We start from the raw sequence: 27,061 nt of genomic DNA, 5'->3' as shown, positions 1-27,061 counted from the left end.
CTCCACAGTTGTGGACAGCTCTAATTTAATCTCTCACTTGAACTACTGCAACTGCTTCCTCACTGTTATTTTCACACCTGCCCCCTCCAATCTCCAAGCGGCAGTCAGAGTGATATTTCTAAGACCTAAACCTAATCGCAAAAACCTCTTACTTAAAAACATTCCATGGCTCTCCACTGCCACAGGTTACAGTTTGAGCTCCTGTGAGGCATTCAATGTCCCCATGATCTAGTCCTAATGATCTCTCTAGAGACTCTCTTATTGTTCTCACTCTCCAACCCACACTACAGCCACAGAGACTGCTTATTATTCCCAGAATATTTCAAGGAACTTCACATCTCCGTGTTTTTGTCCACACTGCTACCCCTTCTGGAGTGTCTCTCGCCAAACTCCACCTAGTAAACATTTATTAATCCATCAATCATCAGAAGACTCTCCTCTACTATAAAGGCTTTTCTTCTCCCCACCCCTTAATCAAAACCTCTTCATGCCTCCCATGTAGTTGACAGCCCAGTCCCTGTGATTCTTAGAAGCCCCTCTACTTGATGTCTTGTCTGTCTCCCCACTAAACTGTGAGCTCCTTGAGAACAAGGACCTTGTCTGACTGGTCTTTGTATCTTCAAAGGGCCAGCTTAGGGCCTGGCGCAGAATATTTTGTGAAGAGCGCCATCCATACTCTTTATGCATATCCATTTCAGGATATGGAAGGGTGAGGAAGCATGAGAGCTTCTCTAACTTTTTTTTTTTTTCTTTTTGATACAGAGTCTCACTCTGTCACCCAGGCTGGAGCACAGTAGCATGATCAGGGCTCACTGATCACTTGAGCCTCGAACTCCTGGGCCGATCCTCACACCTCAGCCTCCCAAGTAGGTAGTATTACAGGCATGTGCCACTGTGCCCAGCTAATTTTTTAAAAAAGTTTTTTGTAGAGATGGGGTCTCACTGTGTTGCCCAGGCTGGTCTCAAATTCCTGGGCAAAAGCGATCCTCTCGCCTTTGACTCCCAAAGTGCTGAGATCACAGATGTGAGCTACCACACCCAGTCAGCTTCTCTAACTTTCTATGGAGTCTTCTGCTCTTATCTCCTGAGGCAAATGCAAAATGATCCCCCCAAGTGATACGAGAAACAGGTCTGTGACTAGCAAAATTAAAATAATAAAATTATAAGAGGACAGTGTGTTAGCATTTAAAGGGACCTCAGAGATCATGTGGAATAAAACATTCTATCTATGGCCTGGAGACGTTAGCAAATTGCCCAAGATCACGCAGCCCACAGCAGTGGCAACGAGAAATTTCACAGCTCATCTCCTGAAAGATGCGCCGCACACAAATTCAATTTATAGCATCCAAATAATTCAAGATTAAAAGTTGAGAACGTGTGCAGAGATTTTCAAAAAACATTGTCCTGAGCAGCCCAGGTGAGTGTGGTAAAGGTGTAAAGTCCCTTCATGGTCCCTTCCTGTCTATGACAAAAAGGACCTAGTCAAGTTACACTGCTGGGACCCTCACAGGTGCCCAGAAGTTCCCGTGGTGCCTTGGGCCTGGAGTCCACACTGCCCAGAGAACCCAGCTCTGGTCCCTCACTCATTAGTACACTTGGCCCCCACCTCTCACCATCTAGGAAAATGAGCCCAGAGCTCAAGATCTGGGCTAAGGGAACAGATTGTACCTAAAGTCAACCAGGTCTTCAAACATGTCAGACTGCTGATGGAGATGGAAAACCTGATCCTGGGGCAGACTAGTTTTTTGGGTTCTAATAGGCATAATCCAGATACTCCTTCACAGAGGCTGCCACAAAGCCAACAGAGGAGCTACATACAGGCCCTGGAATTTTTGTTCATTTGTTTGTTTGAATTCTACAGCCAGGTTAGCGGAAGAGACGCCTTTTAGTGCCATGATCCTTCATTGCTGCCCTAGGGGACAGTTCATGTGTGTCTCCAACCCATGATTTTGCACCATCAGACATGTTCCTGCATGCTTTAGGAACTGCTGCTGAGCCACCTGGGGGGGGAGCCCAAGCCTAGGGGATGAGATTTAGGGAGGAAAGGAGAAGGGATCTACCATTGTTACAAGAGAACACATTCATAGGCTGTAATACAGATGAGGAAAAATAGCTCTCCTACCATAAGCTGAATGCAGGAACTGAAACTCTGTTGGATAGAAACGTTAGTTGAAATTACCACTAAGAATTTGTGCAAAGTTGTACACATTGCAGTCACATAAACAGATTTTTCCCCTGGGCTACACAAGAAACAGTGAATGCAGAGGGTATGAAGTGCCTCTACCCTACAGAGGGTGACAGACTTGCCATCCAGGAAAGTCCATTCATCGTCAAGGGGCACATCCCTGGATGCCATGGTGTCTTCCAAGCAGCTGGCCCAGAAGCTGCCTGGAGGTGAACAAGCCTAAGCTCTTGCTCTTTGCTTGTCCTTGATATTCAGAATACATTTCAGTTCTCCCAAGAACTTCAGAGGGATTTCACACACGACAAAGACTTTATGTATTAGTGGAAGTCAAGGCTCAGGGACAACCTCACTATCTTTGGCCTCTGAAGAGCTGTTTGTGAATCCCCAGAGAGCAAGGACCAAATGCAGAGGCACTCCATCCCTGGAGCTTCTGGGGCAGTGTGGTGCTATAGAAGGAGCACAGGCTATGAGGTCACACAAGTTGGGTTTGAATCCCAGCTCTACTGCTTTTTAGCTGTATAACTTTGGATGACTTATTTTACCTCTCTGAGCAAATTGGAGGCAAGAAGCTCCAACTCACAAGACTAAGGTAAAAATGAATATTTGTTCCTTCAAAAGTGGAAAAATTAAAAAACAAAACAAATGTTTGTAACATGCCTTGGGCAGGGCCTGGAACAGAGGTGTTCAGAAAGCACAAATTCCTTTCTCCTGCCCTTCCCCAGGTTGTTATATATAAAATAGAAATAACATATTTGTACTTTATAGGGCTGCTATGAAATTAAATGGTAATCAAGTCAGATTACTACTAACAGGACAAATTCTTTGGTCTCCAGATTCCAAAAACCAAGTCTTGGCTGGCCCCTGATTCCTGTGGGGCCAATTTATTCTTACATAACATCCCTGAAATCATTACAAGCTTGGAAAAAAGCTCCAAGTACTGTACCCACACTGCTTTCAGAACCAATGAAAGAGTGAACCGTTTCCCTACATCCTGGACAGATGACATCTTAGGGTAGGTACTCAGAGCTGCTAAAAATAGCTCTCTCTGAAACAACTCCTTGATCTCCTTGAAGCAGCTGAGAGAAATTTAAACCTGAGAGCCTGGCTCCTTTGCAGACACCTCTATGCATCACAAATGGCTGGCTCTGGCAGGAAGCAGAGAGTAACCTGCACTGTCCTCTCTGACCTTGAGCCAGCTCCTCCGTGGCAGGAAGTCCCCCACTGCAGTCAGGAAATCCGCCTTGTGAATGCAGAGATGAGCATTCCAAAATATGAAACAGACCCAGTTGTGTGTGCGTACGTAACTCAAAAGAGAAAGGGATCTTCCCAAGATCACACCAAAATTAGAAACAGAGTTAGTGCTACAACCCAGGTCTTCCAAGTCCCAGTTTGGGGCTTTCTAACACAGTGTGCTAATGCTGCCCTCTCTTGTAGATTTTGTGGGCTTCTGAGAAAATGGACTCGGTGACTTTAGTCATAGCTTATAAATATGGTGACTTTTAAAAACACAAAATTGGGAAAAATCAGGTTAGATGAGGGCTTTTTTTGTTTTAAAATTAAAACTTAATACTCTACACATGCCAGGAGATTTCCAAACTCTCAATTTTTTTCAGTTTCAGGCACCTCCAGTCTACATTCTCTGGCCTAGTTGCTCTAGTCTAACACTTCAGTTTCTTTCTTTTCTTTCTTTTCTTTCTTTCTTTCTTTCTTTCTTTCTTTTTTCCTTGAGACAGGATCTCACTCTGTTGCTCTGGCTAAAGTGTAGTGGCATCATCATAGCTCAGTGCAACCTGAGACTCCTGGGCTCCTGCCTCAGTCTCCTGAGTAGCTGGGACTACTGGCATGTGCTGCCACACCCAGCTAATTTTATTTTTTATAGAGACAGGGTCTCACTATGTTGCCCAGGTTGGTTTCAAACTTCTGGCCTCAAGCAATCCTCCCATCTCAGCCTCCCAGAGTGCTAGGATTACAGACGTGAACCACTGCACTCAGCCCCTAACACTTCAATTTCTCTCTGGCGATGTAGTAGTTCAGAGCTTATGTGGGTGTGGTGGCAGGATGCCAGGGCTTGGATCTTTGGGCTAGTTACCTAACCTCTCTAAGTTTTAGTTATCCCATTTGGAAAATGGGAATACAACAGTACTGACCTCAAAGGTTTGTTGTGGTATAAAACAAGTTAATATCCATGAAGAACTTAAATTAGTTCCTGGCATATAGGAACCATTTGATAAATAGTGGCTATTTATTCCCTGTCCTTCCACTTTCTTCTGAAACTGATCCTAAAACAATCCCACAATCTGTCATCAAAAGTGAGCATTATGAGAAAACAGCCCAGTGCTGGGGATGAGAGTCTGGACAAATTCACGGCCTCCACCATTCAGCCAGGCCTGCTGTGTTATCTTTTGGAAGTTTCTCGGCTCCCACTCCTTCCTGTGAGGCTCTCACCCAAACCTCTCCTTAAGAACTCTCCCTCTATCCCTAACTCCCGTCTGTCTCAGCAAATCAAGGTCATTACACAAGAACTCTCCACTTTCCATTGGGCAATTTATTCTAAGCACATCCACCCGTGATCTCTCCTGTGCAGAGCTGCCCTCCCGCGAGAGGCACCGCCTCCACCTGCCACTCAACTCCCCAAAACAAAGGAGAGAACTGAGCTCTGGATTTCCCACTCCCACGGCAGCCTCTGCGAAGGCCTAGTCTGGCACTGCTTCTCTTGCATCGCTGACTTGTCCTTTGCACTTGCTCCTTCCCATCAGTACTTGTTTATTTAATCATGTTCATACCCGAAAAACCCTCCTTCAACCCCACATTCCCTTCCAGTCAATGTCTTTTTGTTTTTCTTTCCCTGGTAGCCAAGCTTCCAGTAAGAGTAGGCTTTATCTGCTAGATCTACTTCTTCACCCAGATTCACTGCACTCTGGTTTCTGGCCTCCACCTCACTGACACTGCTTCCAGCCAGGTCGCTGACGGCCTTCCGACGGTGAAGACAATGAATCCTCTCTCCTGATCTTACCCGACCTTCTGCAGCAACTCACCTCATTTTGTTTTAAACTGGACAGTTTATGAAGCTGATTCCCAGATCTCCTGGCACTTGGATTTAAATCATTTATATATTAGATATATGTGATAATCAAAGTCATAGTTTTTAAGATAGAATTTAACAAATTTGATTAACTATTTAACCAGAGAGAATTTCTGTAGCTTTTATTGTTTCTGCCTCCTATTATAGATTTTTTGGGAAATACTATATATCTTATTGACTAAAAGTGAATATAAAATCAATGCTGAGATACCATTATAGATTTTTAGCCCACGTGTCACTGCTCTCCTCATAAGATCTCCGAGGGCAGCGATTACAGCTTCCTCAAATTTGAATAACCTGCATTGACTTCCGGAGTGTCTCAGGCATAACAGGGCCACACTAAATCTCTGTGGAACGACACATCCACGTAAACACTTTTAGGGTTAATATCACTTATTTGCATAAAATAGTTTTTGCCCAAAAAAGAGGGGCTGTCTGATAACTTCATGGTGTGTGTGTAATATGATTATGATACGATTCCTATTGTAGAGATGGGGCAATTGAGGTTCAGAGAGGTCAGGTGACTTTAAGGTTGCTAATATAGGAAGTGACAGAGTCAGGACTCAAATCTAGGTCTTCAGACATAGCCCCTGTTCTTTTCTCCTTTAAATGTCCCAGAAGAAAGGGAACGACAATAGAATAAGAACTGGAACGGCACAGAAAGGCATGGCACTGAGAGAAGGTGATCTGCCAAGGGTGTCCATATGCTATTGCTGATTCACTAGGTAACTTGGGAGAAAACATGCTTCTCTCTGGATCTCTCTTGTCAAGAGAAGAGAAGGAAATGGAGGATCTCTGGGGTCTTTTGAAGCTTTCTAATTCTATTAACATAATAATAATTGCTAAGCAAGAAAATGGGGATGTTATCATGACAATGAAGGCCTTTCCAAATCTGGCTGTTGCAGATTCATCTAGCTCCCCACAGTCTATGCTTTAACCATTCCCCTACTTGTAGGTTCCTCGCAGTGTTGCGTTCTGGTAGCTCCATGCCTCTGCCCAGGCTCTGCTTTGCCTAGAATGCCCACTCTTCCTTTGTGTGCTTAAAAGAACACCACCTACTTCTCCCTCAAGTCTCTACTGCTACCTCCTCTGTGAAGCCTCCCCTACTCTTTCTTCCCCAGGCACACTGTTATTCCCTCCTCTCTTCTTAGATTTATTCCTATTACAATACTTCTCACACTGTACTACAATGGATTTGTTTATACGCCAGACTCCCAAATGGCCTATAAGCTACTTCAGGCAAAGATGGCATTTTTTATTTTTCTATCCCAGTATGGAGAACATTCAACAAATAAATGCTTGTTGAGTGAATGAAGAGAAATTTACATAAAACCATCCACAACCCCAAGGTAGGTAGTCACATTTGAAACTCAGTGAGCTGAGGTGACTTGCCCAAGGCCTTACAACTAGTGAGTTAGGTAATCAGGATTCAAACCCAGGACTTACTGACCACGGAGCCTATGCTTCGTCTTCGCGCTCTTCAGTGTTAAAGCACCAGCTGAGCATGAGGGTTAAGGTCAGAGGTAAGACCTCTGCAATGCTCCTGGCCCAAAATAGAACAAACCTTTTCAATATTTTTAAACCCATTTCAACCTCTATTCAGGAAATGTTGGGACTCTATTATTTTGAAAAACAAGTAGCTTGAAAATCAGGTCTTTACCCTCTGGTGGCAAGTCTCTCACTCTCTCTTCCAAATCCACACCCCAGAGTCTGTGTGTGTGTGTGTGTGTGTGTGTGTGTGTGTGTGTAGAACAGCCTCAGGGAAAACTCAGCAAAGAATGGATTTGGACATTGCTTGGGAGAGCAGAAAAGGTTCTGTGAGGAGAATGCATGTCTCATACATTCCTGCATAGGAGAGATGGGCCAACCTTAAGTCCCAAGGATAATGGAGGAGATTCTACTCCCACCCCCACCCTGAGGCTGATCTGCTCGGGTTCCCAGAGGGGATTCCCAGGAGAATCAACCTGGAAAGGCTGAGCCCAGAGCACTTATGGACAGGAAAAGGCTACTAGGTGGGTTTGTTTTTCCAAATAGAGCTCCACCTCCCACCCCATTCACCATTGCTGCCCCCACTTACTCCTTACCTGGAGCATAACTGGGGCTATTGGTGGGGTACAGGCTGGGATTGTAGGCAGGAGCCGCTGCCGGGTAGGCTGTGGGGTAACCTACAGAGAGATAAGAAAAAGCTTCATTTAGTTGGGCAAGAAAAATAGCAGATTTCTGAGGAAATAAAATCCAATTCCCAGAATTCAGTCTTCAGTCTCTTCATGGGCTATTTTAGATAGTACATGTGACCAGCTTTCAGCCTCTGAAAAGTTACCGTATCACAATTCCAATATATGCATATTTCAGGTCTATTTTTTAAAAGCAATACAAGAAATATACCTACTATATGCTCACTGTAAAAAAAAAAAAAGGAAGCGATATAGAAGTGTTAACACTATTTATGTGTAAGTTTACTTTCACGTTCCTGCCACAATACTACTCTCCTCCCCTGAGGTAACACTATTAACAGTCGGGCATCTATCCTTCTAGATGGTTTTCTATGCATTTGTATATACATATTTAGTGATGCGCTTGCAAGTATTTAAAAACTGGCTCCAAAGGGGTGGGAGTAGGGGCTGTTTTGTAGCATTTGCCAATTGCCCTGGAGTAAACACTCCTACTGTGGCCAATCTGAAGCTACCAACATCGCAGGAGTAGTTGAGAAGAGGTGCTCATGACCAGCTTTTTTTTTTTTTTTTTTTTGAGACAGAGTCTCACTCTGTTGCCCAGGCTAGAGTGAGTGCCGTGGCGTCAGCCTAGCTCACAGCAACCTCAAACTCCTGAGCTCAAGGGATCCTCCTGTCTCAGCCTCCCGAGTAGCTGGGACTACAGGCATGCACCACCATGCCCGGCTAATTTTTTCTATATATATTTTTTAGCTGTCCATATAATTTCTTTCTATTTTTAGTAGAGATGGGGTCTCGCTCTTGCTCAGGCTGGTCTGGAACTCCTGAGCTCAAACGATCCGCCCACCTCGGCCTCCCAGAGTGCTAGGATTACAGGTGTGAGCCACTGCGCCCGGCCCATGACCAGCTCTTGAGAGCTCACACAAGGCAGCTCCAGTTCACCTGAACACATTATATATAGTTTGGGGGGGTTTTTTTGAAATTTTTTTTATTATAGTAAAGCATATGTAACATAAAATCTGTGATTTTAACCATTTTTAAATGTGCATTTCAGTGACATTAATTATATTTATAATGTTGTACAACTATCATGACTATTTGTTTCTAAAACTTTTCATCACCCCAGACAGAAACTCTGCAAGTTATTAACAATAACTCCCCATTCCCCAACTCCCAATGTGGTAACGTCTAATCTGCTTTCTGTCTCTATGAATTTGCCTATTTTAGATATTTTATGTAAGTGGAATCATACACTATTTGTCCTTTTTTGTCTGGCTTCTTTCTCTTAGCATAATGTTCATCCATGGTGTAGCATGTGTCTGAATTTCATTCCTTTTTATGGCTGAAAAATATTCTATTTTACATATGTACCACATTTTGTTTATCCATTTCTGTTGATGGATACCTGAGTTATTTCTACCTTTTTGTTACTGTGAATAATGCTACAAAGAACAATGACATACAAGTATCTCTTTGAATCCCTATTTTCAGTTCTTTGGGATTTATATTGAGTAGAAGAATTTTTGGTAATTTCCTGGTTTTTAGCCTTTTTTTTAAAGAGATGGGGGGGTCTCACGATGTTGCCCAGGTTGGACTTATACTCCCACCTCAGCATCCTGATTAGCTGGGATTATAGGTGTGCACCAGTACACCTGGCTCCCATGTTTAGCTTTTTAAGGAACAACTAAACTGTTTTTCACAACGGCTGTACTATTTTACTTTACCACCAGCAATGTATGACGGTTCAAATTTCTCCAGATCCTCATCAACACTTGTTATTTTCTGTTTTTTTTAATTATATTTATCTTCTACAGTAGGTGTAAAGTGGGATTCAGTGTGGTTTTGACTTGCATTTCCCTAATGACTAATGGTGTTGAGCATCTTTTTCACGCGCTTACTGGCTATTTGTGTATCTTTTTTGGAGGAATGTCTACCCAAATCATTTTCCCATTTTTGAATTGGGCTGTCTTTTTGCTGTTGCATTGCAGAAGTTCTTTATATATTCTGAATATTAAAACATTATCAGATATATTACTTGCAAATATTTTCTCCCATTCTGTGGTTTGTCTTTTCACTTTCTTGATAATGCCTTTGATGTAAAAAAAATTCAATTTTGATTTAAGTCCAATTTATGTGTTTTTCCTTTTGTTGCTTGTGCTTTTAGTGTCATATCTAGGAGTCCATTGCCAAATCGAAGGTCATGAAGATTTACCCTTATGTTTTCTTCTAAGAGTTTTATGGTTTTGGCTTGTATACTGAGGTCATTGATCCATTTTGGAACAAATAAAGGGGAAAGGCTGGGCGTGGTGGTTCACATTTGTAATCCTAGTACTTTGGGAGGCTGAGACAGGAGGATCATTTGAGGCTAGGAGTTCAAGACTAGGCTGGGCTAGGCCGGGCGCGGTGGCTCACGCCTGTAATCCTAGCACTCTGGGAGGCCGAGGCGGGTGGATTGCTCAAGGTCAGGAGTTCGAGACCAGCCTGAGCGAGACCCCGTCTCTACTAAAAATAGAAAGACATTATATGGACAACTAAAAATCTATATAGAAAAAATTAGCCGGGCATAGTGGCGCATGCCTGTAGTCCCAGCTACTCGGGAGGCTGAGGCAGTAGGATCGCTTAAGCCGAGGAGTCTGAGGTTGCTGTGAGCTAAGCTGACGCCACGGCACTCACTCTAGCCTGGGCAACAAAGTGAGACTCTGTCTCAACAACAAAAAAAAAAAAAAAAAAAAAAAAAGACTAGGCTGGGCTGAAAAAGCAAGACCCCATCTCTATAAAAAATAAGAAAAGTTAGCCAAGCATAGTGGCATGTGCCTATAGACCCAGCTACTCAGGAGGCTGAGGCAGGAGCTCGCTTGAGTCCAGGAGTTGGAGGTTACAGTGGGCTATGATGATGCCACTGCACTCTAGCCCAGGCAACAGAGTGTGACCCGTCTCAAAAAAAAGGGAGGAGGAGGAAGAGGGGGAGGGGGAGGGGGAGGGGGAGAAGGATACAGTAGAAATAGAGGAAGTCAGAGAGACAAAGTGCTGGTCAGTTCATTTAGGGCCTTACAGGCTCCTGTGAGAACTTAGACTTTTATTCTGAGTGAAACGAGAAGCCATCACAAGGTTTTGAGCAAAAGAATAACACGATTTGACTTAGGTTTGAAAAGGTTCACTCTGATTGCTTTGTCGAAAACAGACTATAAGGGGAGAAGCAGAGAGACCAGCTGGGAGGCTACTGCAAACTCCTGGCAATAGATGAGGGGACTCTGACCAGGGAAACAGCAGTGGAGGTGATAAGAAGTGACATGCTAACGGTCTTCATATACTTTGCCACACTGCTTCTAGAAAGACTATCAATTTGTACTTGCACTAGCAATGTGTAAGTGCCTGTCTCACTGCTCCCTGCAGTTTTTAAATGCTCACTGGCATTTTGACTGACAATGGAAAGCTGGTTTTAGAAGTCAAAGATTAAATCCTTAAATCCCTAAAAGCTTCTTTGGGATTTGTAAATATTGGAGATTTAATAATGTATCTTTGTTAATATGTCTTTCCCTAAATCCTTTCCAACCCCAAAGAAAATTCATCTCTCTTTACCCATTAATCATTTTCTGATTTTAGAACTGAGCTAACCAACTTGTCACTTAATTAGCAATCTGGAGGTATGCCACTTTTCAACAAGAAAGGAGTCTAATCTGGAAAGCCAAGTGATCCAGTCTCATGGCTGAAATCGGTATTCAGCTTCATATGAGATATTGTGCAGCCACAAGTAATCAGACTCCTGTCATTTCAGATGCCTTTTAGTTTAGGGACAATTATGGGATCTTCCTTTAATGTTTCCAAGTAGAATTATCTTTAATTTACTTGGATTTGGCAGACATTACAGAATGGCAATAGTATAAGGAGCTTTGCTTGGTCTACCCTTCTTCATTTTATAGATGACATCCTGAGGCCCAGAAAAGGGGAGGGACTTAGGGTCACAGATTGCTAAGGTTAGAAAGCATCTTAAAGGCCATTTAGTCCAACCTCACATTTGGGGCTACAGCCTCTGTTACAACACCCTCATGGAATCATTCATCTCAGCCCTTACATGTCTACTGACAGTGAACTCCTTCCTTTCCTGAGACCCCCATTCCACTGTGAGACTACTCTGATTGTCTGAAAGTGCCTCCTCATATAGCATCAGACTTGACTACTTGTAGCTTCTACCCGTTAGAACAGAACAAAACTGAAGACACATGCGTGCTCCAATTATCTTATCACACCATACTTACTGCACTCTGCATTTCAATGGTTTGTTTATATTAATATTTTCTATGCTCTACTCCTTCCCCAAACTGTAAGCTCCTTGAAGGCACAGCTATGTCTCATTAGCCTGTATGCAACAGCTGTTAGTTCCTCCTTCCCACTGCCCACTCTGTCAGCACATCACCCCATCCTCCCTCTCGGCATGGACAGCAGGCACCTGAGCTTCCAAATTCAGGGTAGCTCATAGCCTATTTAGCCAGTAGAGAACATTCTTTCCCCACAATCAACTTTCTTTGTCCAAAAAGGGCATCACAGGTTAGCTGGGCTTCCTCCTCACTTCTCTTCCCATTTTCATTTTGTTTTGTTTATTATGTTTCCTTGTCCCCAGCTGATATTTTTCAACTTGCTGCTTCTGCTGATGATGATGTTTGCATCTCTATTGCCTAGCACAGATAAGGCAGAGAATAGGTACTCAGTGAAGAAATTACCAGGTAGGTTGTATGCTGGAGCTGAGTGGTTTAAAAACAAAAGAAATAAATCCAGCAGGGTCCCTGACCTTGAGAGAGTCAACAACTGATGAGGGAGAAAAATAAGCGGACAATTAGAATATAGCCTGAAAAGTGCCATGACAGAGATAGTGAGAAGGAGCCTTTATCAACGATCATTTATTTATTACCTATTATTTGCCAGGGTACTAGGAGGAAGGACATTCCAGGTAGAAGCAGGGGAGGGAGGTTTTTTAGCATTTTAGGGGCATCTGTAAGTGGCTTGGCTTGTGTCCTCCTTGGCTCTGAGGAACAGCAAATCAGAGAAGGTAGGTTATCTTTTGGGGACTTGATTTCATCATTTTGCCTTCTGGTGACCATGTTTCCCTTTATGGAGGCTGGCCCTAACCTACCTTTATAGCTTCATCTGTCTACTGATTATACCCAAGTTTCATATTGGTAGACTGTACTTCTAGCCCAAACTCCTGACTCATATATTATCTAACTGCCTACTTGGCACCTCCACTTGGATGCCTGTTAGATATCAAAGCTATGTAACAGAGTGGTTAAAAGTATAGGCTCAGCCAGGCATGGTGGCTCACACCTGTACTCCTAGCACTCTGGGAAGCCGAGGCAGGAGGACAGATTGGGGTCAGAAGTTCGAGACCAGCCTGAGCAAGTACAAGACCCCATCTCTACTAAAAATAGAAAAAAATTAGCCAGGTGTGGTGGCACATGCCTGTAGTACCAGCTACTTGGGAGGCTGAGGCAGGAGGATCACTTGAGCCCAGGAATTTGAGGTTGCTGTGAGCTAGGCTGATGCCACCGCACTCTAGCCTAGGTGACAGAGCAAGAGTCTGCTTCCCAAAAAAAAAAAAAAAAAAATGTGGGCTCTGGAGCCAGATTGACTAGGTTTGAATCCTAGCAACACTATTATTTGTACCCTTTAAACTCTCTGACTTAGTTTTCCCATCTGTAAAATGGGACTAATAATATTATCTACCTAATATAATAGGTTGCTAGAAATATTAAATAGTTAAGATCCCAAAGCAGGCCAGGCACATAGTTCAGCCTTCAGAAAATTAGCTATTATTATTTCAAATGTAAGAGATTCAAAAATAAATTTTTGCTTCCTATCTTCTCAGTCCCTTCCAAACCTATTCTCAGCAGTTTTCTGCACATCGGATGACAATTTATTCTTCCAGCTGCTCAAGCCAAAAACCTTAGTTATCCTTGACTCTATTCTTTCTCTCCTATCTATATCCAATCCATGGGCAAATCCTTTTCATTCCACCTTCAAGATATATTCAGAATCTGACCATATCTCACTGACTACACGCTTTCTATTCTAGTCCAAATCATCATTATTTTTCACCTAGATTATTGCAACAGCTTCATGACTGGTCTCCCTGCTTCTACCTTTGATCCCATATAGCCTATTTCCCACAGCAGCCAGAGTGATCCTGTTAAAACATTAAGTCAGATCACGTAACTCCTTTAGCCCTACAGTAGCTTCTCATTATAATGACAGCAAAATCCTTCTAATGACCGCTTGAGCCCCTACCACCTCTCCCATTATCTGCCTTCTAGCTAATTTTCTCCAGCCACAATGACCTCCTTGATGTTCCTCAAATGTGTCAAGCACTTTCTAATCTCAAAGCCTTTACCCTTTCTGTTCCCTTTTCCTGGAACTTGGTTCAAAGGTCACCTTACATTCTTTCTAAAATAGTAGTCTCATCTCTCATCACTGGCCATACTCCTTATCCTGTTTTTTTTTTTCTTCACAGCACTAACTGACATACTATATATTTTCTTGTTTGTATTAAATATGTGATCACTGTTTGTCTCTCACCATTAGAATAAAAGTTTCCAGTCACATGAGCACTTGTTAGTTTGTGGTTATTCCCTGCTGGAACATTCTCCTCTCAGCACAGTCCAAGACTCCTCAGATAGGCTCAGCCCTACCCAAGTGAGCAGAGTGCAATGATTGACTGGATCTGCTGAAGCTCATGGGGGGTAAAGTATAGTCACACACTGCATAATGATGTTTCAGTTAATGACTGAGCTCATGGCAGTGGTCCCATCAGATTACAACGAGGCTGAAAAATTCCTATCACTTAGTGATGCCGTGGCTGTCCTAATGTCATAGCACAATGCATTACGTATTTCTGGTGATGCTGGTATGAACAAACCTATTGCACTGCCAGTCATATAAAAGTATAGCACACACAGTTATGCATAGTACATGATACTAGATGATGATAACAAATGACTATGTTATTGGTTTATGCATTTACTATACTATACTTTTTATCAGTTAAGCGTAATCCTTCTGTTTATAAAGAAAAGCTAACTGTAAAACAATTAGGAATTTCCTTCAGGAGGTATTCCCAAAGAAAGCCCTGTTATCATAGGAGATAACAGCTCCATACATGTTACTGTCCCTGAAGACCTTCCAGTGGGACAAGATGTGGAGGTGGAAGACAGTGATACTGATGATCCTGACTCTGTATAGGCCTAAGCAGATATGTGTGTCTGTGTCTTAGTTTTTGACAAAAAAGTTTAAAAAGTAAAAAAAAAAATTAATTTTAAAATAGAAAAAAAGCTTCTAAGGGTATAAAGAAAATATTTTTGTACAACTATACAATCTGTTTTAAGCTAAGTGTTATAAAGGAGTCAAATTTTTTTTAAATTTTAGAAGGTTTATAAAGTTAAAAAGTTACAGAAAGCTAAGGTTAATTTATTATTGAAGAAAGAAAAAATATTTTTTATAAATTTAGTGTAGCCTAAGTGTACAGTGTTTATAAAGTCCCCAGTAGTATACAGTAATGTCCTAGGCCTTCACATTCACTCACCACTCACTCACTCACTCACTCACCTACAGCAGCCTCCATTCATGGTAAGTGCCCTATACAGGTATACAATTTTTTATCTTTTATACTGTATTTTTACTGTACTTCTTCTATGTTTAGATACACAAATACTTACCATTGTGTTACAACTGCTTACAGTATTCAGTACAGTAACATGCTGTATAGGTTTATAGCCTAGGCTATACCAACTAGGTTTGTGTAAGTGTACTCCCTTGGGGGCACACAATGATGAAATCGCCTAATGATGCATTTCTTAGAACATATCCCCTTGATAAGCTGCTCATGTTTGTATACTGAGTTGAAATAAAATACTATATATATTTTACCCACTGCTCATACAAAAAATATTTTCACACCTGCTTTTCATTTGAGCCTCAAATCAATGATTTGATTTGTTAATGATGTTAATGATTGTTTTGTTTTGTTTTTGAGACAATGTCAGGCTCTGTCGCCCAGGCTAGAGGGCAGTGGTGTCATCATAACTCACTGCAACCTCAAATTCCTGGGCTCAAGTAATCCTCCAGCCTCAGCCTGGGACTACAGATGCACACCACCACACCTGGCTAATTTTTTCTATTTTCTGTAGAGGCAAGCTCTCACTTTTGCTCAGGCTGGTCTCAAACTCCTGGCATCAAGCAACCCTCCCACCTCGGCCTCCCAAAGTGCTAGGATTACAAGAATTAGCCACCAGTGCTGGGCCCCTAATGTTATTTCTCCAGTTTTGTAGATAGCCAAATAGAAGCTCAGAGATGAAATAACTTTTTGGCTAAGATTATTCAGCAAGTCAGTGGTAAAACAGGGAAGGGAAACCCAACAGCAATGTCTTTCCCACACTTACCAAATTACTACGATTTAGTCCTGGGAAACAAATCTGCCCCTTCTGTATTTGTATTTTTTGAAGGTCAAGAATGAAGAGAATAAATGGACACAGTGAATTTTTCTCCTTTATATCCCAAAGGCGATAGTAGTGATCAGGTTTCCTGGGATTTTGATATGTGCATTTTAATTGCTTTATAGACGTCAATACAATCTAATCCTCTTTTCTTGTTGTAACTAGGATTAGGACTAAAGAAATGTAAAGCCATTTTTTGATTAATATGGAAATTAGAAATTACTTTCAACAGAAATCAGGGGACTATTTCTGAAAATACTTGATCTTTAGCAGCTAAAAATAGCAGAGTATCAAAAGGCTAATAATGGAAGACTAACTCCTTGGCTCAGAAAGACAAAGAAGCTTACTCCTTTGTGAACAGGGAAACACTTAGGAAATGAAGACATTTTAGGTCTGAAGCTTATAATTAAAAGGAAAGCTGCCCCTCAAGGACTACCCCCAGGCTGACCAAAATCAAAACAAAGTAAAAAATCTTTATTTTCTCAAAATAATAAAGGGCAAGAAGAAGGATATAATTTTGAATCTGTACTAGATTCTAGGCACTGAGCTAGGCACTTCTTTATCTGATTTAATCTTCACCCTAACTCTACAAATATATTATTAGTTCCATTTTAGAGATGAGGATATTGAGACTTAATCTTACTCACACAGCCAGTAAGTAGAGTGGTGACAAAACCCAGGCCTGCTGAGTGAGACAAAGTCCACTCCTACAACCTCCCCACCTCTCCTCAAAACATGAGTCTACTCAGAGTAAACCTCCAGACTTGGCTGTCATTTACTTTGCCAAGATTCTTTTACTTCATCTTCAAAACGAGGGTAAATAGGAGATTACTCTGGAGAATCAATTTGGTCAAAGATGGTTCTTCTGTTAACAACAACAAAACAAAGCCATTCTATCAGTGTTCTCATATAGGTCATGCTCGAGTTACTGAAAAGGATCACACAGGCACTGAATTATAGAGTTGGAAGAGGTATTAGAGATGATTGAGTCAATTTGTCACTCAGCACAGGAATACCTTTTATATGGGTAGCCCATAACCCAGCTAGCAGACCCTTCTAATGATGGCATGCTCAGAACCTCTTCAGTCAGTTCAAGCTCCTGCTGGAGAGCTCTGGAGGTCAGAAAATTCTTCACTCTGGGCTAAAAATCTGCCTAATGAGGAATCTTACCCTGAACCCCTTGTCAGCCACTGGTCCTACTTCTACCCTCACAGAACAACATGTCTGTTCCTCTCCTCCAGGACAGATGAAGATATATGAGGGTTGTCTGGAAAGGATCAAGCCATTGTTAATATATTTTTCATATTACATGGCTGGATCCTTCCGAACAGCCCTTGTACGAACATATAAGTTACTCTTCCTGAATTTTCTTTTGTCCAAACCCAACAGACCAATTCCTTCAATCCTCCCCCATCCTGACTGCACACCTCTGATCAGACTTCAATTTACAAATTCCCTTCCCTTAAAGTAATTCAAATTTTTCTTTCTGTCTTGTTCACTCTTCTGCTGATGGCTTTTTCCCCAGTTTAAAAAAAAAATTTTAATGGAATGGACATAACAAAACTATGGTGATGGTGGTCAGTGAAGGCCTAAAGCGACTTAATCCAGATTTCTTCATCCTCATCATAATAGTTGTTAGCATCTAGCAAATGCTTACTCAGTGGCAATCATGGTGCTAGGTTCTTTATGTGGGAGCTTACACTCTGATGGGGAAATAATATAGGTTATTTAATCTACAGGCGTGCTCTCTCTCTCTATATATATACATATATAAAATATATATATAATTAGAGAATGTTGCGGGGTGTTATCAGAATGCTGAGGAGGAAATGACAAACAGGTTTGGGATAGTTGGGAATGGTTTCTTAGAGGAAGAAACATTTTAGTTGGCTTCAAACAATGATGAATGCGAAGAGTTTGTTAGGTGTATGGAGGTGGGGACAAAGTAATCTATATTCATTCCATGCATGAAAGTGCATGACATATTGGGAAAATGACAAATGGTTCACTATGGTTGGAGTTTACTGTGTGTTGGGAAAAAATGGCAGGAAACGCAGATAAAAAGGTAGATTGGGGGACGGATTGTGAAGGGATTTGAATGCCAAGTTAAGGGACAGAATTTATCAGGAAATAATAGGAAACTATTGTAGCGGTCCAAAATGGGGAATTTCAGATTTGTATAAAAACTACTCCAGCAGCAGTGTAGAAAGGGGTTCAAAGTGGGTAAGATCAGTGGGGGAAGTGATAGGAAGTTTTTCGCAGTAGCCCAGAGGAAATGCCAAAACAGTAGCAATGGGATGAAGAGGGAAGAACTACAAAGATGTTTAGGAGACAGAGGCCACAAAATCTGATCCTGATAGCAAGACCTATTTTTTAGTGCTGTGGGCTGAGAAGCTGCAAAGCAAGATGGGAAACATTCTAACTGCAGGGCTTACAGGCTTTTTTTCCCCCTTCTTTTCTTTCATAGCAGAAGGAAGGAAAATAAATTAAACAGACCTTTGAATCTGTTAGCTCCAGAAAAATGCCTGAATGTGAATTCCTCTTACTAGCTGGGAGGCCTGGCTGCTGAGAGTGCTATACTGGCGAGAATGTAGGTCAGCCCAAGCAGGCAGCAGTTCTGTAGTGCTGAATCTGAGGTAGCCTGTATATTGAATTGAAAGCCTACCCACCCAGCCTACAACTGGTGAGCCCCAGGGAATTGTAAAGGGTGTGAATGCAAGTGAGGCACTGTTCTTAGCTTGGGCAAGGCAACTTCCCCTGAGGTAACAAGAAAGGGGGAAATATACAGTAATCGATTGTGCTCAGAGTTGTACTGTATCTTCAGGGAAAACATGCCCATACAAGTTAAAAACCAGCAACCTCTGGGTCATTCACCTAGGCTGAGCCCTAGCAGAGAAAGGCTGCTAAAATCAGAGCAGGCTTAACTTGGTATGTCTTTAGTGTATAGGCAATATCAACAACAAAAAAAGATAAGAAAATAGTCTGCTTAGATGCTACTAATACAATTGTTCCTAGGTAAGAAACATAAGGCTATGGCTGTGCTGTTCCTCAGGGGAAAATATTTTTTAACAAATCTAAAAATATCTCTGTAGTTCCCCTATCTGCTGGTATGGGAGAAATTTTAATGGAAAGCAGATGGCCTATTCTGTCTCAATTTTCACTCCAGCAGTGCTGCTGCTGCTGCTGCTGCTGCTGCTTCCCTGCCCCCCAACAGCTATAAGGCACTTAGGAGGTGCTCAACACTTTATAGGTTGTTTGGTGAATGGTCCCTGGCATCTGTGCATTTATCTTCTAAAAACAGAAAAAAAACCAAGGTGAAATTTTGCAAAATCGTAATTTGGTCCACGAATCCCTTTCTCTCCCAGGCCAATTCACTCTTTTATTCTATTATTCTGTTTAAAGAGATCTGGCAAAGGGAAGAATCTTGCTAAGATTCAATAAATTATATCAGAATATTTGTTTTTCATGTAAAAAAATAAAATTAGACCTCCTATCTCATACTTCTTCAATTCCAGAAAGACCGAAGGCCTAAACATAAAATAAAACTTTAAAACTATTAGAAAAAGAAATAGAAGAATATGAGTATGACCTTGGTACTAGAAATTATTTCTTAGATGAGATCAAAAGGAAGAACCAGCAAAGGATAATAAATTTAACTCATCAAAAACATAAAGTTCTGTATGACAAAAGACATCATAAATAAAGCTAAAAGACAAGCACAAAGAGAAAAGACACTTGTAACACACTGAACACAGGACTAGTATCCAGAATAAAAAACTCATATTAATCAATAAGAAATGAAAATAAGCCAAAAGAATCTAATCATCAACAATTCACAGAAGAAATCACTCAATTTTCTGTGGAGAGGGAAGAGAAACAGAAAAGATGTTCAACCACATCAGTAATCAGCAAAATACATATAAATGGAATAAAATTTTACTTCACACCTATGAGATGGGCAAAAATTTTAAAGTCTGACAATATCTAGTGTTGGAAAAGATGTGAAACAATACTAGTATTTTGTTAAGGATTTTTGCATTTATATTCAAATGGGATATTAGTCTATCATTTTCTTGAGATGTCTTTGATTTTGGTATCAAGGTAATATTGGCCTCACAGAATGAGTTAGAATGTGTTCCTTCATCTTGAACTTTTTGGAAGAGTTTGTGGAGCACTGGTGTTAATTCTTATTCAAATATTTGGTAGAACTCACCAATGAAACCATCTGTCCTAGGCTTTTCTTTGTGGGAAATATTTTTGATTACTAAATGTTTGTTATAGGTCCATTCACATTTTCTATTACTCCATGAGTCAGTGTTGGTAGTTTGTGTTCTTTTTTTTTTTTTTTTTTTGTCTATTTCACTTAAGTATCTAATCTGTTGCCATATTAATTGTTCATAGTATTCCCTTACATTCCTTTTTATTTCTACAAAAGTCAGTAGTGATGGTCCCTGTGTCATTCTCAATTTTAGTAACTGGAGTCTTCTCTCTTTTGTTCTTGATCAGTCTAGCTAAAAAGGTTTGTTGATTTTGCTGATCTCTTAAAATAACCAATTTATAGTTTATTGATTTTCTTTATTATTTTTATCTATCTTATTGCACTGATTTCTGCTCTAATTTTTTATTTCCTTCCTTTTATTTCCCTTAGGTTTTATTTTATCTTTTTTTCCCAATGTGTTAAGGTGAAAGCTTTGATTATAGAGTTGAGATCTTTCTTCTTCTTCTTCTTCTTCTTCTTTTTTTTTTAAGAGAGGCGGTCTCACTCTGTTGCCCAGGCTGGAGTGCAGTGGCACAATCGTAGCTCACTGCAGTCTCCAATTTCAGGGCTCATTCGATCCTCCCACCTCAGCCGTACTGGGGACTATAGGTGCGTGTCACCAAACCCAACTAATTTTTTTTTTCTTCATTTTTTATAGAGAGAGGGTCTTGCACTCCTGGCCTTACATGATCCTCCTGCCTCAGCCTCCCAAAGTGCTAGGATTACAAGCATGAGCTAGCATGCCTGGCCGTCTTCTTTTTTAATGTAGGTACTTACAGCTATAAATTTCCTCTAAGTACTATGTTAGCTGCATTTTGGTATGTTATGTTTCATTCATCTCAAAGTATTTTCTAATTTCCCTTGTGATTTGTTTATGATCCACTGGTTATTTAGGACACTGTGTTATTTAATTTTCACATAATTGTGAATTTCTCAAATTCCTTTCTGTTACTGATTTCTAATTTCATTCCATTGTGGTCAGAGAAAATACTTTGGTATGAGTTCAATCCTTTAAATGTATTGAGAGTTATTTTAAGGCCTAGCATGTAGTCTGTCCTGGAGACTGTTCCATGTGTTCTTGAGAATTGTATTTTTCTGTTACTGGAGTGCCCTACAGGTGTCTGTTAGGTATACGGTGTTGTTCGAGTCTTCTATTTCTTTGTTGACCTTCTACCTAGTTGTTCTATCCATTATTGAAAGTGGGATACTGAAGTCTCTAACTATTATTGTTGAATTGTCTCCTTCACCCTTCAATTCTGTCAGTTTTTACTTTACGTATTTTGGGGCTTTGTTAGGTGCACATATGTTTATAACTGTTATATCTTTGCTCCCTGCCCCCTCCCCCTTCCCTCCCACCCTTTAAGGAAAAAAAAAAGAAGAAGAAAAGAACTGTTATCTCTCTTTTTTTTTTTTTTTTTTTTTTTTGAGACAGGGTCTCACTCTGTTGTCTAGGCTAGAGAATAGCGGTGTCATCATAGCTTATTGCAACCTCAAATTCCTGGGCTCAAGTGATCCTCCTGCTTCAGCCTCCCAAGTAGCTGGTACTACAGGTGTGTGCCACTATGCCCAGCTAATTTTTCTATTTTTTTACAGAGATGGGGACTCATGAACTATGTATTTGTTGTATGTCAATACCTGAGTGATTGCCTTCAAAAGTGAGCCAAGTACACGAACTTTGGTCAATTCAACTAAATAAATACTTGAACACTTAACATGTGCTAAGTGCTACAATGAATGTAAAATGAAAAGATATAATCCTTGCCCTCCATGAACTCACCAACTAATAGGAGAGACAAGCAAGCACATAAATAACCTTGTTATTAGGCAGCCTGGGATAAAAGACCACCACAGAGGGAGATTAAAAAAAAAATAGTGGTATAGGAGAACAGGGAAAAAAGACAAAAAGAATTTTAATCTGGTCTGGGTTTTGGATTGGAGCAGCCGCTGCTATTCCACGTTAGTGACAGGAGATACCTTAAGTGGGATGTTACTTGTGCTTGGGCCATGAACTCCCACTACTGTTGTGGACATTGAGAACAGGTGTCAAACTGAGACAAACTGCACAGTGTCACACAACAGCAAGAGCTTCATTTATAGGCAGACTTAGGTTCAAATCCCAGCTCTTTTTCTTATTAGCTCTGTGACTTTGGGCAAATCACTCCAATTTTCAGAGCCTAGGTTTTGATATTTTTAAAAACAGACACAATCAGTAATTTACTTATTTGATAAATAATTTTTCAGTACCTACTCTATGTCAGCACCATTGTCCCTTTATCCTTCTCCTGTATCTACAAGTGGGCCAGCTAAGGAGGAGAGCAGGGCAGTATTGAACTAGCTTTATAGAGTCAAGAGAAGAGGTTTCTTCCTCTGGCCCTCCTAAAGGAGCTATCACAGTCCAGTGGAAAGAACAGGGGCTCTGAAGGCAGGCAAATGTGGATTTAAAAGTCAACTGTATCATTTATCAGACATGAAATCATAGACAAGTCCCTTCACCAGATCCTCAGGAACACAAGGATATCCTACACTGCAGGCTAGAAAATTAAGAGACAGCATGGGGTGGGTACTCTAATAAATGGTAGTCCCCGACCCATTTCATTAAAAGTTCCAGTTAGTCTGAGGGTAGTGACTCACACCTGTAATCCCAGTACTCGGGGAGCTGAGGTAGGAGGATTGCTTGAGACCAGGAGTTTGCAGCCTGATCAAGATTGAGACCCTGTCTCTGCAAAAAGTTAAAAAATTAGCTGGGCGTGGTGGCACATACCTCTAATTCCAGCTCTAATTCAGGAGGATGAGGCAGGAGGATCCCTTAAGCCCAGGAGTTGAAGGCTACAGTGACCTATGATTGGGCCACTGCACTCCAGTGAGCAAGGCCCTGCCTCAAAAAAAAAAAAAAAAAAATTCCCTGCTGGAAATGGTTGTGTTGGCCCCATGGATTTTAAGACTACTTAATGAAAATCTTCCAAATCCTCAATCATGTGCCTTATCTCCTGCTTTTCACTCACATGGCTCCAGGTGGTTAGGCCTATTACTGTCTGGCCAAGCACAAGCTAGACAAAAGCAAGCTTATAATCAGCATGGCTTTTTGTGGAAACATTGAACCAATTATTATTCTCTGAATACAGGTAATTCTTTTGTGTATTGTTGTGTGTGTATGTATGTTTACAATCTTTTGTGCATTTTAAAACATTTTTGTCCCACTTTAAAAATTTGTAAATGATTCACCAAATACAAGACCAGAAAAATAACTTGTAAATGAAAGTACCACCACATTTTTGCCTTTTATTTCTAATTCATTTCAGTCTATTATTTCTGCTTTGTGCTATGGATTAACAGTGAATGTTCAAGCAACCTAAATGTCTACCAACAGGGAATTAGCTAAAACACATCTAAATGACCCAACTCAGAATTCCTTAAGTAAATTAAGGTGAGTTATAGAACTGTATATAGCATATAATTCATCTTTGTTGAAAAACGGCCAGCCATGGTGGCTCTTAGCACCCTGGGAGGCCGAGGCAGGAGGATCACTTGAGCTCAGGAGTTCAAGACCAGATTGAGCAAGACTGAGATCCCATCTCTACCAAAAATAGAAAAAATTAGCTGAGTGTCGTGCCTCATGCCGGTAGTCCCAGCTAGCTGGGATGCTGAAGCAGGAGGATCATTTGAGCCCAGGAGTTTGAGGTTGCAGTGAGCTGTGATGATGCTACTGCTCTCTAGCCTGAGAGACAGAGCAAGACCCTGTCTCAAAATAAAATAAAATAAAATAAAATGAGCAGATATTGTTTTGGAAATAAGAAAAAACAACAAGAGAAACCATAAAATGATTGTATTATTGGACACTTAGGTAGGTTCAATTAATCTCCCATTGCTAGACATTTCATCTGGTCCAAATAATAGCCACTCATTATTCAGGCAGAGTTGGGACTAGAATTCAATATCCAAGTTTTCTATTTCTTTTCTTTTCTTTTTTTTTTTTTGAGACAGAGTCTCACTCTGTTGCCTGGACTAGAGTGCCATGGTGTCAGCCTAACTCACAGAAACCTCAAACTCCTGGGCTCAAGCAATCCTTCTGTCTCAGCCTCCCGAGTAGCTGGGACTACAAGGCATGTGCTACCATGCCTGGCTAAGTTTTTCTATATATTTTTAGTTGTCCAGATAATTTTCTTTCTATTTTTAGTAGAGACAGGGTCTCGCTCTTGCTCAGGCTGGTCTCGAACTCCTGAGCTCAAAGGAGCTCCTGCCTTGGCCTCCCAGAGTGCTAGGATTACAGGTGTGAGCCACTGCGCCCACCCCAGGTTTTCTAAATATATGTAAAAATGTCCTTAAAACTCTTATTGGGCCCTGCAAATTTAAAGGGCTGTTATTACTAGAGACTTTGTCAACCCACTATTGAAGTCCTAACGGAAGGCAGGAAATATGTGCAACATGCACACCAGGACTGGGTTTTCAAATAAACTAAAATAAGGAACATGTCTTAGATCAAAGATCTCCCGAAAATACTACCATTTCAAAACATTTTTTAGCCTGTTTGTTTAGAGCTATCATTAGATTACCATGTAACCTGGGCAAAACCCTTATTGTCCTTATCAAATTCTAAATCTCTGTTTCCACATCTGCAAAATAACAGCAGCTACTTTTTTTTTTTTTTTTTTTTTTTTTGGTAGAGACAGAGTCTCTCTCTGTCACCCAGGCTGGAGTAAAATGGCCATGATCATAGAGCTGACTGCAGCCTCAAACTCCTGGGCTCAAGCGATCCTCCAGCCTCCTGAGTAGCTGGGACCACAGGTATATATCACCAGGCCTGGCTAATTTTGAAATTTTTTGTAGAAATGGGGTCTCAGTATGTTGCCCAGGCTGGTCTCAAATTCCTGGCCTCAAGCGATCTTCCTTCCTCGGCTCCCAAAGTGCTAGGATTACAGGCATGAGCCACAGTGCCCAGCCCAACAGCTACTATTAAATCAACATCTCCCACATTCTGTTTTACAGGTGAGAAAACTGAGGCTCTGAAAGATTAAGTAATTGGCTTATAGTTCTGTAAGTGACAGTTAAGACTGAAACCAGATCTCTCTGATAAAAGAGAATGAGAGTAGGGAAATGTTTGGACTCTATTTCTATGAGTTATTTTATTTTTTCCTTTTAACACTAAGGAGACATTAATATAATAGAACTTTCTTTGTATAATGCAAATGATACTGTGTACTGTGTTGGATGAAATTAGAAGATGCATTGAATTACAATTAACTCATGGCCTCATCTTAACAGCTGAGTAATTAGATCAATCTAATCTTCTGGATTTTATTGCTTGTTTTATTATGGTCTATAATCAGTTGAAATTACAATAAGAAGTCCAAGAGTCTTAAACAAAGGCAACATGCTGTAGAGGAAGGAACATTTGCTAACTCTGAGTAGCTGGAGGATCCCAAGTGAGTTACTTAACTACTCTGCACCTCGGTTTCCAAATCTATAAAATGGGAATAGCATTATCTTGCCTCACAATTACCAAGATATATTAAGTTTAGAAATGCTCAATGCTAGGAAAAAGGGGGATTCCCCAAGAGTTATGAGAAATTACCCGAGGAACATTTAAAAGGAAAGCTCTCTGACACACACACTGGCCTCAGTACTCCTGAGAACTCAGTGAAAGTCATAACCAGGCAACCTATCACCTAAGGCACAGGAAGCCTGGGATAAGTCCAGATGTTTCCTTTTCCCTCACTCCCCAAATCTAATGTCAAGTCCCAACTTATTCATTCATATTCCACAAAAATTGAATTTCTATTATATGCCAGACACTGTTCTCTCAAAAATGTCTCAGACATGTCCTCTCCTCTGCATCCCGTACCACCCCTACCTAGTTCAAGTCTCTCAACTGACCTATTGTAAGATTCCCCTAACTGGTCCTCTGACCTCCATTTTCTTTCTCTCTCCAATCCATCCTCCTCACTGCACATGGAGAGATCTTTCAGAAATGCCCAGTCTAGTCTACGGCCATACCACCCTGAACGCGCCCGATCTCGTCTGATCTCGGAAGCTAAGCAGGGTCGGGCCTGGTTAGTACTTGGATGGCAGAAATGCCCAGTCTATCCATCATGCCACTCTCTGGCGGTTTCTCATCACCAAGGATAAAGTTCCAAACTTCTTAGTATGGTCTCAGGACCCTCCAAGTTTGGCTCCTATATATTTAGATATCCTATTTCTTCTCTTGCCAAGCTTGGCCTGGCAGTTTACACATCCTCACAGCAAACACACAGATGTTCTAACACACTCCATCTGACTGTTCTACTCCATGCATTGTTCAGGCTGTCCTCAATGCTTGGATAGTCCTTCCCTTGCCCTTCACTTCACTTCTGTCTCCAAAAAGTCTCCCTTGATCTCCTTCCTTCAGGCTACATTGAGGTCCCTTCTGGCTACTCCCATAACTGGTTTCTCTTATGATCTTTATCAAATTACATTTCTACTTTTCTCAAATGCTCATACCCCATCTGAGGGATCTAGTATCAGTCCAGTGATGACCCCCTAAGTTGTGGTTCTCCTTGTGCTTGGGCTCTCACCACCCAAACCTGTTCTTTTCAGTCTTCCTCCTTCCCTAATCACCAAGCCTATGATGACGCCCTGGGACTGGCCAAGACAGACCTACCTGCTAACCATTTCCCTTCTGACTCAATTTCCACTGCAGAAAAAGAAGCATGGACTTTAGATTCAGAAATAGGCTCTAATCCTGGTTATGTCATTTCAAACTGTGGTTGCAGGCAAGTTACTTCCACTCACTGAGCTTCAGCTACCTCTCATGTAAAATGGGATAATAATTACTTGGCAGAGTCGAGATGATGATAATGCTAATAATAGAAACAATTAGTATTATCTATTATGTGTCAAGTATTAATATTT

The 27,061-nt window shown here is 41.1% G+C and overlaps 1 protein-coding gene across 2 annotated transcripts in view; it reads right to left on the bottom strand.

Annotated features, from left to right (window-relative positions):
• FAM168A (family with sequence similarity 168 member A) overlaps window positions 1-27,061 on the bottom strand; it is a 174,657-nt gene that overhangs the window by 20,854 nt on the left and 126,742 nt on the right. Inside the window, exons 3-4 of one of the 2 annotated variants that reach the window (XM_069471008.1) lie at window positions 7,352-7,432; window positions 2,123-2,149 (exon numbers count right to left, since the gene is read on the bottom strand). In XM_069471008.1, coding sequence (XP_069327109.1) covers window positions 2,123-2,149; window positions 7,352-7,432 — 108 coding nt within the window. The remainder of the gene's footprint in view (window positions 1-2,122; window positions 2,150-7,351; window positions 7,433-27,061) is intronic. The other variant, XM_069471009.1, reaches the window with a different exon arrangement.

The sequence above is a fragment of the Eulemur rufifrons genome, chromosome 6 (assembly GCF_041146395.1).
Source record: "Eulemur rufifrons isolate Redbay chromosome 6, OSU_ERuf_1, whole genome shotgun sequence".
Lineage (NCBI taxonomy): Eukaryota > Metazoa > Chordata > Mammalia > Primates > Lemuridae > Eulemur > Eulemur rufifrons.
This window is presented reverse-complemented; position numbering and strand designations above follow the sequence as displayed.